Source organism: Fusarium falciforme, chromosome 14, assembly GCF_026873545.1.
Source record: "Fusarium falciforme chromosome 14, complete sequence".
Taxonomy (NCBI): domain Eukaryota; kingdom Fungi; phylum Ascomycota; class Sordariomycetes; order Hypocreales; family Nectriaceae; genus Fusarium; species Fusarium falciforme.
The window spans coordinates 388,544-401,562 of record NC_070557.1 but is presented as its reverse complement, the minus strand read 5'-3'; the positions used below and the strand labels follow the sequence as shown (position 1 = coordinate 401,562).

Genomic DNA, 13,019 nt, shown 5'->3' with positions numbered 1-13,019 from the left:
CTGTTTGTTTGGTTTGGACTACTGCGTTTTAACGTCGCAAGACCATTGCGAAGACAAGAGTATAGTGTTTTCATATATAAAAGCAGCAGTGAAACCGCACCCAATTAGGTTAGCTTGCTCTTACGATACTTGAAGGAGATCACCGCAGTGTCGGATAATTACCGGTAACAAGAGGAAATAGATAAACGATCTCCCCCCTTGCCCGATACTTTGTAGTCCCAGAGTCCCTCAACGTCGAATTCGTGGGCACCAAGGGAGAACTCCAAGCCGTTACCATCCAGCCCGAGCTCATCCGTCTCGTTCCTCCGCTCCTTGATGCGCCGACTATGGAATCTCCGTCCGAGGCAAGAAGCGAACTACCCGTTGACGACCTGCAGATGGGGCCACATGTCAAATTGTTGGCCTGCACCCCCTGTCGGCGCCGCAAGGTAGGGCAAAGAAACAACCGCCTTTACTGGGCAAAGTCAAGTCACTAACGTGAGGCTGGCCAAGGTCAAATGCGACCACAAGACGCCTGTCTGTAGCAACTGCCTGAAATACGGGCAAGAATGCGTATGGCCTGAATCAAGGCGGTATCCAAGCCGTCGTCAACAAAGACGGTGAGTGATGCCTGCTGATCATGATCCATCTCCCTCCATGCAAGCTGACTTGGCCCGTCCTCCGCATTGAGGTCATACCAGGACATCGTTGCGCGACTGGCGAAGATGGAACGGTTGGTGCAAGAACTCCAGCTCGATCCGATTACGGATTCCCCCAATCTCGCAACCAAAGGCTCAGACACAAGCACCATGAACAACGTCGACGATTCTGATGACTGTCAACGTTGCCGCACTACCGCGCAAGGGACGTCGGAGTCAGTCACACCAGCAAGGACACCGTTCTTCTCCGGCGCCCCAAGTGAAGCCAGGACAGCTTCCACAGGTAAGGTTTCAATGTGCCAGATACCCACTTGCTAGCTTGGTACCCAGGTAACTCATTATCGATAGGTGCTTGCTCCATATTCTCGCTTAGGGGCATTCGTAAGATCAACGGCCTTGTTGGGGACGATAGCTTTGCTAGAATTATAAGCAGCCTTGAAACCCCGAGCCTTGGAACTCGGCGGATCCTTGATTCGTCCAATACACCTCATCCTCTCCCCCCGAACGATGTCATTATGGATTGTGTAAATGGTTTGGAATGCATTCATGGCCACGGCCTGGCAAGGAAAAGGCTGATAAAGTTCATTCAGACTTCTTCATGACCCAGAACCATGACATACGCCTCTTCCAAGAAGACGAAGTACGAGCCGCCATTCAGACCTACTTCTACGACCAGCCACCCAGCGACTCGGGATGGTATATGGCTGTCAACATCATCCTCGCACACACATTGCGCAAACGAAGCCGTATGGGAAACTCATTCGAATATGAAAAGTACCTGCAAAATGCGATGAGAAAGGTGCAGGATGTTATCTTGCAGAGACCTACAACACTTCACGTGGGTGCTCTGTTGTCGATGGTAAACCTCCCCAGTCCCAAAGAGTGCAAGATCATTAAAACTTCACTAGGTCCTCTACTTTGTTTTCACGTGGGATAATCATATTGCTATTACTCTCTTGAGCCTCGCAGTTCAACCCATTTTGTTGTCTGGCTATCACCGTAGCAATCATCATCCGGGTCTTACCGCGGCAGAATCTCTTCACCGTCGTCGTCTCTTCTGGCAAGCCTATATCGTGGACCATGACTTGATGCTTCGCACGGGGAAGCCTCCACTCATCGGCGACGAGTTCCTGCTCCAGCTCCCTGACGATCATCCTCCCGATGGGTATGGAATGTACTACTACCCCAACAATGTTTCCCTCAACTTTTTCCGTCAGCAAGTTCGCCTAGCCCAGATACAGGGCAGGATCTCCTCCTCGCTCTACTTCGGGAATATCACTCCATCCGAGTCGCAGATCGACCAACTTGACCGGGAGCTGCAAGAATGGCGCGACAGCATCCCCGAGATGATCCGGCCTGAGCCGACAGAGGCACTGGTGGATGCAGATTATAGTAGACTGATGTGTTTGACCACGTTGCATTTTACGTACTTCCAGCTCATCGTTGCCATTCATTCTGCTGCGTTCCGGCTTCGTGCAGCAGATGAAGGCAACGAAGCTGAGAGCGGCGCTATTATGCCCAGTGTTGCCCTCTGCGTAGGTGCGTCGAGGGCGGCCATCTCATTGCTAAATTACCACCAGAATGACCATCCATTTACCATGTAGGCTTCATCTACAGCCCACTTCACTGGCTAAGCCCCAACTGACCTCTCCCACCGCACAGATACCTACTGTATCAAGTCGCCTGGAGCGTTGACATTCTCTTCATCAGCATCCTGCAGAACAAAACAACGCAACGAGCTTTCCAGGATCTTCAGCTCATTAACAACATTGTCTCCTTCTTCGAGAGATACGATCCCAACCACCAGAGTGTGTTCTCGTATTATATTATCAAGGCTCTCGCTACTATCGCCTCTCGTGCCCTACAGAACGGAGTAGAGCTCCCACTGGATTGTTTGAACCCGTGTTCGACCGGAATGGCGCAGACAGTTGTTGCGGCGTCAACAGCAGTAACTAGCAACGACACCAATAGTCTCGCCGTCCCTATACCAAGCCCTTTGAGAGGGGAAAGTCTAGCCTCAGCCGAGCAGGAGCAAATGAACCTGGAGGACCTCAGCTTCACAAACGATGGTGGCTGGTTCACTGGCCTTCTAGACTGGAATATTCCATTAGATTACCAGCCCGAAGTGTGGCAGGACTTTTTGAGCTTTGATGCCAGAGATAAACAATAAAATAACAGCTTAACGTACTTGATAAGCAAGCGCCGCAGTCAAGCAAGCGCCGCACTTTTCTACCTTACACCTAACCTTTCATTTAATCAATTGATTCTCAACAACCCAATATGTCAGCTACTACTATTAAAGCTAGAACCCTTCTTGCCCTTCAGGCCCTTCAAAATAACCCAAAACTAAGCATCCGACGCGCCGCAAGCACCTATACAGTCGATGAGCGACGACTACGTCGCCGCCAGCAAGGCATCCAATCTCGACGCGATACCATCCAGAAATCGCGCAAGCTATCCGATCTAGAGGAAGAGATCCTTATTCACTTCATTCTCGATCTGGATTCGCGAGGATTCCCCCCTAGGCTTCGTGGTATAAAAGAAATAGCTAATCAATTGCTTGCCGACCGCGACGCATCACCAGTTAGCACGCATTGGGCTCATAACTTCATTAAGCGGCACCCAGACCTTAAGACGCATTTCTTTCGTAAATACGACTACCAGAGAGCTAAATACGAAGACCCAATAATTATCCGCAACTAGTTTAGGCTCATAGGGAATACAATCGCGAAGTACAGCATCCGATCAGATGATCTCTATAACTTTGACGAGACTAGCTTTCTTATAGGCATAATTGCAAGCGGAATAGTCGTCATAGGTTCAGAAAGGCGTTCAAAGCCGAAATCAGTGCAGCCTGGAAACCGGGAATGGATTACGGTCATTCAAGCGATCAATGCGGAAGGCCAGGCGATCTAGCCATTTATCATTGGCGCGGGCCAATATCACCTCGCCAACTGGTACCGAGAAAGCAACCTCCCGGGCGATTAGGTTATTACAACGACCCAAAATGGCTAGACCAATAATGAGACCAGTCTAGAGTGGCTAAAGCACTTTGACCGGTATATAGCCAAGCGATCAAATAGTCGCTATCGTCTCTTAATCCTCGATAGCCACAAAAGTCACCACTCCATCAAATTCGAGAGATATTACGAGGAAAAGAAGATTATCCGGCTTTATATGCCGCCTCATTCCTCCCATTTACTCCAGCCCCTTAACATCGGGTACTTTAGCGTGCTAAAGAAGGCTTATGGTCAAGAAATAAAGCGTCTAATCAGATGCTCTATAACCCACGTTTCAAAGACCGAGTTCTTTCTGGCCTTCTACGCCGCACATAAGGCCACTATAACGAAAAGAAATATCAAGGGGGCTTTTAAAGGAGCTAGCCTTATTCCTCTTAACCCAGAAACTATGGTCTCGAAGCTTAATATTCAGCTACGGACGCCAACGCCGGTTAAAGAGGCAGCTAAACCATCGACCCCTTGGGCTTCAAGGACCCCAAAGACCGTAATTGAGGCCGGATCTCAGTCTAAATACCTCGAAAGGCGGATCAGAAGGCATCAAAGTAGCTCGCCAGAGTCAATCTTAGAGGCTCTACAGTCTCTTACAAAGGGGACAAAGGCTATTATGCATCAGGTTACCTTATTGACGGCTAAGGTCAGAGACCTTTGAGAGGCGAATGAGATATTAAGCCGGCGCCGGAGGGCAAAAAGGACTAGACTGCAGAAAAGAGGGGTAATGACAGTAGAGGAAGGAAGGCAAGCAATTAATCAAATGGATATAGATGCGTAGGTAGTGGGTAAATCGTCGAGGAGTGGTAATCAACGAAGGTCAGCGCGACCGGGTATTCGGCGTTATGGTATCTACGGCAAGCCCGGCCATAATGCAAGGACGTGTCAGATAGTGATTAAGACGTCTAGGGAAGAGTATAGTAAGTAGTTTTAACTAATTAAATAGTTTATGGTATTTTTATCGCGATAACTCTAGAGGGGGTTAAAAAAAATGCGGCACTTGCTTGACTGCGGCGCTTACTTATCAAGTACGTTACTCTCTTATAAATAGAAATTATTAATTATCCTATCAATAATAGCTTTTAGAAATGGCTTAGTATAGCAGGCGGAGCGATGAGATGCCTAAGCTTATACAGGAAGCTATACGATATGGACTAGGGGTAAGAGACATAATGCAGATAACTATAAGCAAGGTACCATGGATAGAGAGCGGGCCGAGTAAGCCGGAGAACGGTGAAGCATACTATTCCGGCATAGCTCGGCAGGTGATTGGTAGCCCTTTCCCTCCATCAGAACCGACTTCGTGGGCGCGATGCGAGCAGTACGTGACGCACGCTATGAGGGTAAGAGAATGGGCGGATGTGAGCGGGATAGAGATCGAGACATCGACTTTACTCGTTCATCTACTGTGGTACTACTTATGGCTTGGCCTTGTAAATAAATACTATGTCTTCACATCGGATGAGGAATACTACTATAATCGACGTATATTATACTGGAATCAAGATCGCTTCTACGTTGTAGCTTGTACTTGAGGAGGTGGGTTTTAAACAGGGAGAACTTTGCGACCTTATAGCGACTACCTCCCATGACCCAAAGTAACACCCGAGTGCCTAATTGTCCACGTGTCTTTGTTCTGCTGTTTATCGCGCTAGCACCGCCCCCTTCCTCTTTTCCCCATTCAAGTGATCTATCCAAGCCGGGCTAGTGGCCGATTATTGTATCCCGCGAGAGCATCTTCTTTGGCCTCTATCGTCATGGGCAAGGCAAAGCTGTCGTTGAAGTGGGTGGAGATGAACGGCCGGAAGGCAATGCCGGTCGAGGTTGGCGGAGACGCCTTAGTCCTCTCCCTGTGGGATGTTCTCTTCAGGCTGGTTCTCGACAGGGCGGACAAGACCTTCCCCGTCCTTCGCTGGGATAAACGGGCGAAAAGCAACATCTGCAGATGCATGGGAAGTCTCGGGGTCGTCGGGGTCGTGGAGATTGTAGGTAGATGTTGGAATGGCACGCTTATCAACATCAGCGCCAAAGCGAGGCTCCACTGGTAGAGCTAGCCTATTACCGTCTCCATCTGGGATAAATGGGCGGAAGGCGACCACTGCAGAGGTCTGGGAATCCTCATTGGGATAGTAGGTGAGTGTTGGTGCAATACGCTTTTCGAGATCATCCCCAACTTCACCCTTGATAGGCAAAGCCGGTCCATCGCTGGCCTCGGTCGGGGCGATGCTCTTGGGCCCAATGTCCGTAGAAGGACGGGCGTCAGGATATGTTTGGATTGGGTTGGCATTGCCAACGCAAATCAGGGCGAAAATGCCCAAGGGCAGAATCGTAGGCAACATGATTTCGTTAGTTAAGATGAGTAAGAGCAAGGAGTGGAAGCTGAAGTGTTTGAGACAAGACAGATTGGGGGAGGACTCCAGAGGGCTTTATCGCATGGCTGATCACCACCTCAGTCAGCCTATTTGAGGCTGTCCAAGAGAGGTCGGAAATGGCGAGATTGTCTGTAACAGCCCTATGGGTCTCTTATACTATCAGACACATAAAATCCCTAATGTCATTGGCGGATTGTGTGTCTCGAATGACGGTGCATCGGAGCCGTTACCAAGTCTGTCCCTTGTCATTCAGCTGCCTAATAATAGACACGCAAGCTCAAGCCACCAATAACGCGGAGCAGAGAGCCCCTGATCGCCGAATTGACCATTACGAGGCTTTTTTTTTTTTTTTTTTTTTAGCTTAGCGCCCGAATTCTGTATCTTAATTGCTTCTTGTGCCCTGCTTCGTCTAAAGCCACTACGCAACGGCTACTTCCGTCTTCAGCTGACGTTGCTGACAAAAACGGCGTCATCGTCACTTTACCCTTTTAGGCAAATGCTGAAATGCCAAGATGTTGATGATTGGCTGCAGAGAGTGCGGCTAGATGAGCCTAAATAATCGCCTAAAGCACGGCCGTGCCTTGAGACCTGACGGGGTGTTTCCTAAAAGGGTAAACGCTGAAGCATCCAATCATTTAACTGCCGGCTTTTCCCAACAGTCTTCGGTTGCTCGACTTCGAACACTCGGCACTTCCTTTTTGTCACCTGCATGATGCCTCCAAAATCTGACATCTTTGTTAACTATGAGGGGCCCAGGCTGAGCAGGGACCAGAAGCTTGTTGTCCGGTCTCAGGCCATGGTCTCGTTTCGGGCCAAGAAGAAGGAGACGACGAATCAGAGTGAGTATTCCCCAATCGCTGGGGGCCTGGCTAACAGGGACCACAGAGAAAACTGCAGAGCTAGAAACAACTTCAGGCAGCGCCGAGTACATCCTTGCCCGATTCCCCGACGACAATGTTCACTGTCTAACTCATCCCTACTTAGAACTCGAGCCGAGACCGCAAGAGATGTCACCGAGTCTCTCGGCTTGGCCCAAAGACGAGCTCAAAAGTTGGTGCCTATCTTACCCCGTCCTTGCGACATTGGGCCGACGGGCCATCATCATACTGGGATCCATGCAAGGGTATTCCAGAACTATCTGTGCTTATGTGGCGCGTGTAAGTGTCTTGGCACTGGCAGACACCTCACTTTGACCCAAGTTCTAACGTCTCACCTGCAGATTCATCATACCTTGATGAAGCATACGTCCTTGTTGGATTCCACCAGCCCAACTTCTTCAGGCCTGACATGAGCAAGTCTGCGTGCATCTACATTGGTTGGCTGCTGACAACCGGCATTTTGGATGCTTTCCGCGGCACGAGTGATTTCTCGTACCCCTATTACGAGTGGAACGCTATCCGTGAGTTGCAAGGATTCCTTGATACAGCCACAAACGCCGAGTTGTACCAGGTTGTATATCCGGTCGCCATCCTCGGCATATTTGAGGTATGAGTCTCTCCACTCTACAGCTGGTTGCTGTTCACCGATAAGACTCCGCCCTGACTGACACTCGTGGCTCCTTTGGCCATTGCAGATGGTCCGCTTTGGTCCCTGCACTGTCACTCATTTAGGTGCAGTCGAGCGCTTCATCAAGACCCGTGGCGGCTTACAGAAGATGCCTCCACCCATGCAGGCCATTGTGGTCATGTAAGAGCGACGCCCCTTGTCTCGGTCCCTTACTCATTACCCATAGGGCTGATCTCTTGCAATGCATCTGTCTGGAAACGAAACTTGCCTTTAACTCCGTTGGTAAGCCCCTGTTTCATTGGCAAGCTGCCGAGAAGCTCGGCGGTGACCACATGGTTAGCTCGCCCCTGTTGCGGTGTGAGGATGAGGACTTTTTGCTCGTCGGCCGCTTCATTAGCCCTGAAATCTCCACGACGCTTGCACAGATTCTGGGTCAGACTTTTGACGCCGTCAAGAACTTTTGCAGCCAAGAGGCCGGAAATGAGCCGTCTGGTGCACTTGCCGGGATTGTAAGCCTAGATGATGTGGCCGATGGGGTTCTCCCAACCCATGACCCTTCAGGACTTGTTATGCAGACTTGTGCCATAGCATCTCGCATTGTACACCGCACAATGCAAAAGAGAGCTGGCTTTCATGACAGCGCCAACTGGGCAGACATGTGTGCTCTATATGGCAATCTTCGGTTCATCAATCTCAAGTCGTGGGCAGGCCTTCCATACCTTCACCTGTGGGCGTATGTATCTGCTTCTCTGTATCCAATTCTCAACTGATAGTGAAGATTAGGGTTCTTATTGGCCTTGCCAGCTCAACTAAACTCGAAAGGTCTTATTTCGTGGCAGAGCTGATGCGTGCTACGTTCAGCTGGGGCTGCTACGAGATGGAAGTGTACATCGGCAAGTTCATCAGGGGTGCCCGTGAAAAGCTACCTGGCTAACCATGCATAGCATTTCTGAAGAATTTTATCCATCTTCGCCATAGAGCGTTGTCGGAGGATACCGTGACCGTGGAGTCTAGTCAGTAGATGTAAAGATGTGGTCAGTAGACAGATAGATGTCATAAGCGCTACGTGTTATGTGGCCCCGTACTTTCGTCAACCTTGGCGTGCCCCATTGTGAATTACTGCCCCATTGTGAATTACTGCCCCATTGTGAATTACCTAGGTATTGAATGAGCTATATAGAGTATGTTCATTCATTGGCCATGTGGATCGTGGCTGCTTACTGAAGTTTCTCGTCAGAGTAGGTTTCTTCCGCTTTACCTCAATGCAGGCCCACATCTTGGAGAAGTGCCAGGCACCAGGAGATTCGGTAAAGATAGGATGAAGAGGGTGGTCTCGTATTGGCTAGTCTGTGGTCCGCTTGGCGGAAAGTCTGCCCGCATCCGCCGTAGTTGAGCTCTCGTAGAGAGGCACTCTCATTTACAGACATATAAAGGGGGCCAGAAGACCACTTTCTTCCCATTCCTCATCAACTCACTCAATCACTCTCAGCACAACAAGACCCGCCTCCAGAATCTCGATTTGCCTACCATGCATTTCTCCACCATCATCTTCTCTTTTCTCCCCATTGCGGCTGTTTCCAACGCAGCCTGCCACAACTCCGGCGCAACCTGGGGCGGCAACATTCCCCAGGTCCAGAACATCCTGCGCAACGAGGTCTGCCGCTCCGACAGACTCGCAGGATCCTTCAGCGCCAGCCAGAAGAAGACCCGCTGTGTCCAGATCGGCAACGGTCTCCACGTCGACTTTGAAGTCAAGCGCGTTGCTAAGAGCGCTGGGACCCTGACCAACGGAGACTGCTACTTCTACCTCAACACTGAGGTCGAGGGCTGCTCCAAGGGCGGACGACGAACTTATGATAACTGGGAGTTCAGGTTTGTAGTTGCCTTCTGCTTGTTTTTTGATTGCATGCTAACAAGATGCAGCGCTGACCCCAACTCGGGTCCTTGCTAAGTCATCCACGACTTGCGAGGGGGTCGTGATATCGCCAGAATAGCAAGACTGGCCGGACTAAGTCGTCCAGAGAGGAGTTTAGTGCAACTAAATTCCCATCCACTGGGCTCGGGCTTGTGAGGTGAAAGCGAATCGTGACAACCAATCCTTGAACATATCTTTCTGGGAGAAATGTGGCCTAGTCTCCATCACCAAAGTACTTAGTAATAGGGTAGAAATGTACGGGTCCCATGATGGGTCCAATGTTTGCAGGGGTACTCAGATACCTAGCAATGGTCTCTCTTGATGGTATTCGTCCTCGTTTCTCAGTGGCGATAGCAAATGCAACGTGAAAACACAGTGAGTGCTAATAAGAACACGGCTCTTGGAAAAGGCGCCGTGGATTTATAGAGTTTTGAGGTTCTAGGTATTTATATATATAAACTTAAACTAAAGATAAAGCATGGAATAAATAGAGAGAGAATTAAAAGCAGATAAGATATGGATAATGAAATAAAGTCTACTTATTACAATACCTCCCTAATAACAAGTCTTAACTAAATCACCCAGTATATAAGGGTAGCCTAAAGCTAGTATTTATAACTTAAAGATATCCTCTTGTTTTATAATATTTTAATTATCTTACCACGCTATATCTTATATATTACTAAAGAAATCTATTTTTAATTATAATAAAGTTAGTATAAATAAAGTCTTTAATAGCCCTAGAGCTATATATCTCTTAATCTAGTTAAGTAAATATAATAAATAGCTTACTAATGTTTTTAAATATAAGTTTATATTAAAGTAAGAATAAGATATTTATAATTAAGAATATTAAAGACTTATTAATATACTTAATAAGTAAGTAAGCTAGACAAGTAAGTAAGCTAAAAATCCTAACTTTCCTACTAGAGATTATAATAAAAACGCTATAAACTATTTAATTAATTAAAACTACTTACTATATTTTTCCTTAGATATCTTAATTACTACTTAATAGGTCCTTATATTATACCTAGGCTTATTATAGATACTATAGCGCTAAATACCTAGTCTAATTAACCTTCCTTAACTATTACTCCTTAATAATTTAGCCACTACCTATATATTTATATTTATTTAATTAATTACTTATTTTCCTTCTTTTACTATTATAACCCCTCTTTTTTATAATTTAATCCTTTTTGCCCTCTAGCGTTAGCTTAATATCTTATTTACCTCTTAAAGGTCTTTAATCTTAGCCCTTAATAATATAATCTTATATATATTTCCTTTTATTACTTTTATAAGAGACTTTATAGCCTTTATAATTAATTCTAAGGAGCTATTATAATACCTTTTAATTTATCTTTCGAGGTATTTAGATTAAGCTCTAGCCTTAAGTATAGTCTTTAGGGTCTTTAAGACCTAAAGGGTAGAGGGTTTAACCCCCTTCTTAGTAGGCATTAAAGTCTATAGCTATATATTAAGCTTTAAGATTATAGCTTCTAGGTTAAAAGAAATAAGGCTAGCTCTTTTAAAAGCCCCCTTAATATTTCTTTTTATTATAATAGACTTATATATTATATAAAAGGCTAGAAAAAACTTAATCTTTAAAACATAGGTTATAAAGTATTTAATTAATTACTTTATTTCTTAATTATAAGCTTACTTTAATATATTAAAATACCTAATATTAAGGGGTTAAAATAAATAAGATAAATAAGGTAATATATAAAGCTAAATAATCTTTTTTTTTTATAATATTTCTTAAATTTAATAGACTAATAATTTTTATATTTATTAAGAATTAAAAAATAATAAAAATTAATTAATTAATTAGTTATATATTAATTAAAATACTTAAATTACTTAAGGCTAGTCTTATTATTAATCTAGCTATTTTAGGTTATTATAATAGCCTAATTACCTAGGAGGTTATTATCTTAGTATTAGTTAGTAAGGTAATATTAGCTTATATTAATAATAAATAACTAGATTACCTAGCCTTTTATATTAATTACTTAAATAATTATAATCTATTCTTAGTTTTTAAGCTATACTAATTTTAGCTTTAAATGCCTTTTTAAGCCTATAATAACTATTTTGCTTATAATTATATTTATAAGAAAGCTAATCTTATTAAAGTTATAGATATTATTTAATTAGATATTATATTTTATAATTATATTTATTATAAGCTAAAATTAATTATAGATAATAATTAGATCTTTATATTTAGCTCTCTAATAGTTATATTTATAAAAGAAATATATCTTAAGCTCTTAATATTACTTAATAAAGTTTAAAGCCTAATATATACTAATTAGTAGCGCGTTATAGTTAGTAAGTAATTAATTAGTTATTTCTTTTATATTATAAAGCTAAGAGGGAAATCCTCGCGAATTTAGGTTAAGAATAAAGTAAATAAGGATCTCTTCCTCTAGATTAGATAGCTGATATAATTTCTAGATAGTATTACGCTGAGACTAGATGCCTTTTTGCTAGCGACTTAGAGTATAGTAATTAATTATATATATCTCTATAGCGTATTAGATATATAGGTTTAGGTTATTTTAAAGGGCCTAAAGGGCAAGGAGTATTCTAGCTTTATAATTAGACTATGATATATTGGTTGGTTAAGAATTAATTAATTAAATAGAGATAATATAGGTTAAGGGATTTTTGGCTTACTTATTTATCTGGCTTATTTGCTTATTAAGTATATTAATTATATATAAAGTATATATTATAATAAAATATAATTATTACTAAAATTAAATTATAATAAATCTATTAGAAATATTTATATTTATAAATATTAAGTTATAAACTTAAATATTATTCTTACTTTTTATATAAAAAAAATATACTTAAAACTAAGTTTAATATAAAAGGTATTAAATCTTACTTATTAATTATATTAAATATATAGCTTTTTAAAGTTAATACTCTTAATTTAATTATCTAATATACTTAATTTAATTAGTAATATAATAAAAATAACTTATTTATATAAGTTAATAAATATAAAATTAAATATTATAAGCTTATTATTATTATTAATAAATATTTTAAACTTAATAATAAAAAATAAAATATATAATTATTTTTTTATTATTAAAATTATTATTATTTATTATATATTTTACTAAATAGGTTTAATTTATTAAACTTAAAAACTTTTATTTACTACTATATATAATACTAAGCCTTAATATTAACTTTTTTTAAATTTATAAAATATTAATATTAATACTAAGAATTAATCCTTTTAAAACTTATAAAATTAATACTTATTATTTCTTAACTTATTAAAATTATAATTATATAATAAAATCTTATTTAATTTTTTTTATTTAATATTATAAAAAATATTAATATTTATTACTTTTTTTTTATATTATAGTACTTAAAATAAAAATTAAAATATCTTAATTAATATCTTAGTACTTTTAATAATAAAAACTTTATACCTAAAATCTATGGTCTTAATAGGCTTAAATAAATAACATTTATTTATATAATTATTCATAGCTTTAATAATATATTAAAATTAGCTCTATTTATAGTAAATAGCTTA

General features: G+C 42.3%; 2 protein-coding genes across 2 annotated transcripts; both read left to right on the top strand.

Annotated features, from left to right (window-relative positions):
• Nucleotides 1–377: 377 nt before the first annotated feature.
• Nucleotides 378–2,808, top strand: NCS54_01501300 (Fungal specific transcription factor; the record flags this gene model as incomplete). Its single annotated transcript, XM_053160126.1, has 8 exons — nucleotides 378–428; nucleotides 493–599; nucleotides 671–921; nucleotides 987–1,169; nucleotides 1,229–1,497; nucleotides 1,547–2,173; nucleotides 2,219–2,238; nucleotides 2,301–2,808. The coding sequence occupies 8 exons, from the start codon at nucleotides 378–380 to the stop codon at nucleotides 2,806–2,808; spliced, it is 2,016 nt and encodes a 671-aa protein (XP_053016101.1).
• Nucleotides 2,809–6,730: 3,922 nt separating this feature from the next.
• On the top strand, nucleotides 6,731–8,458 carry NCS54_01501200 (Hypothetical protein; the record flags this gene model as incomplete). Its single annotated transcript, XM_053160125.1, has 7 exons — nucleotides 6,731–6,857; nucleotides 6,904–6,943; nucleotides 7,003–7,175; nucleotides 7,238–7,503; nucleotides 7,592–7,704; nucleotides 7,751–8,257; nucleotides 8,308–8,458. 7 exons carry the CDS (start codon nucleotides 6,731–6,733, stop codon nucleotides 8,456–8,458), a joined length of 1,377 nt encoding a protein of 458 aa, XP_053016100.1.
• Nucleotides 8,459–13,019: the final 4,561 nt, after the last annotated feature.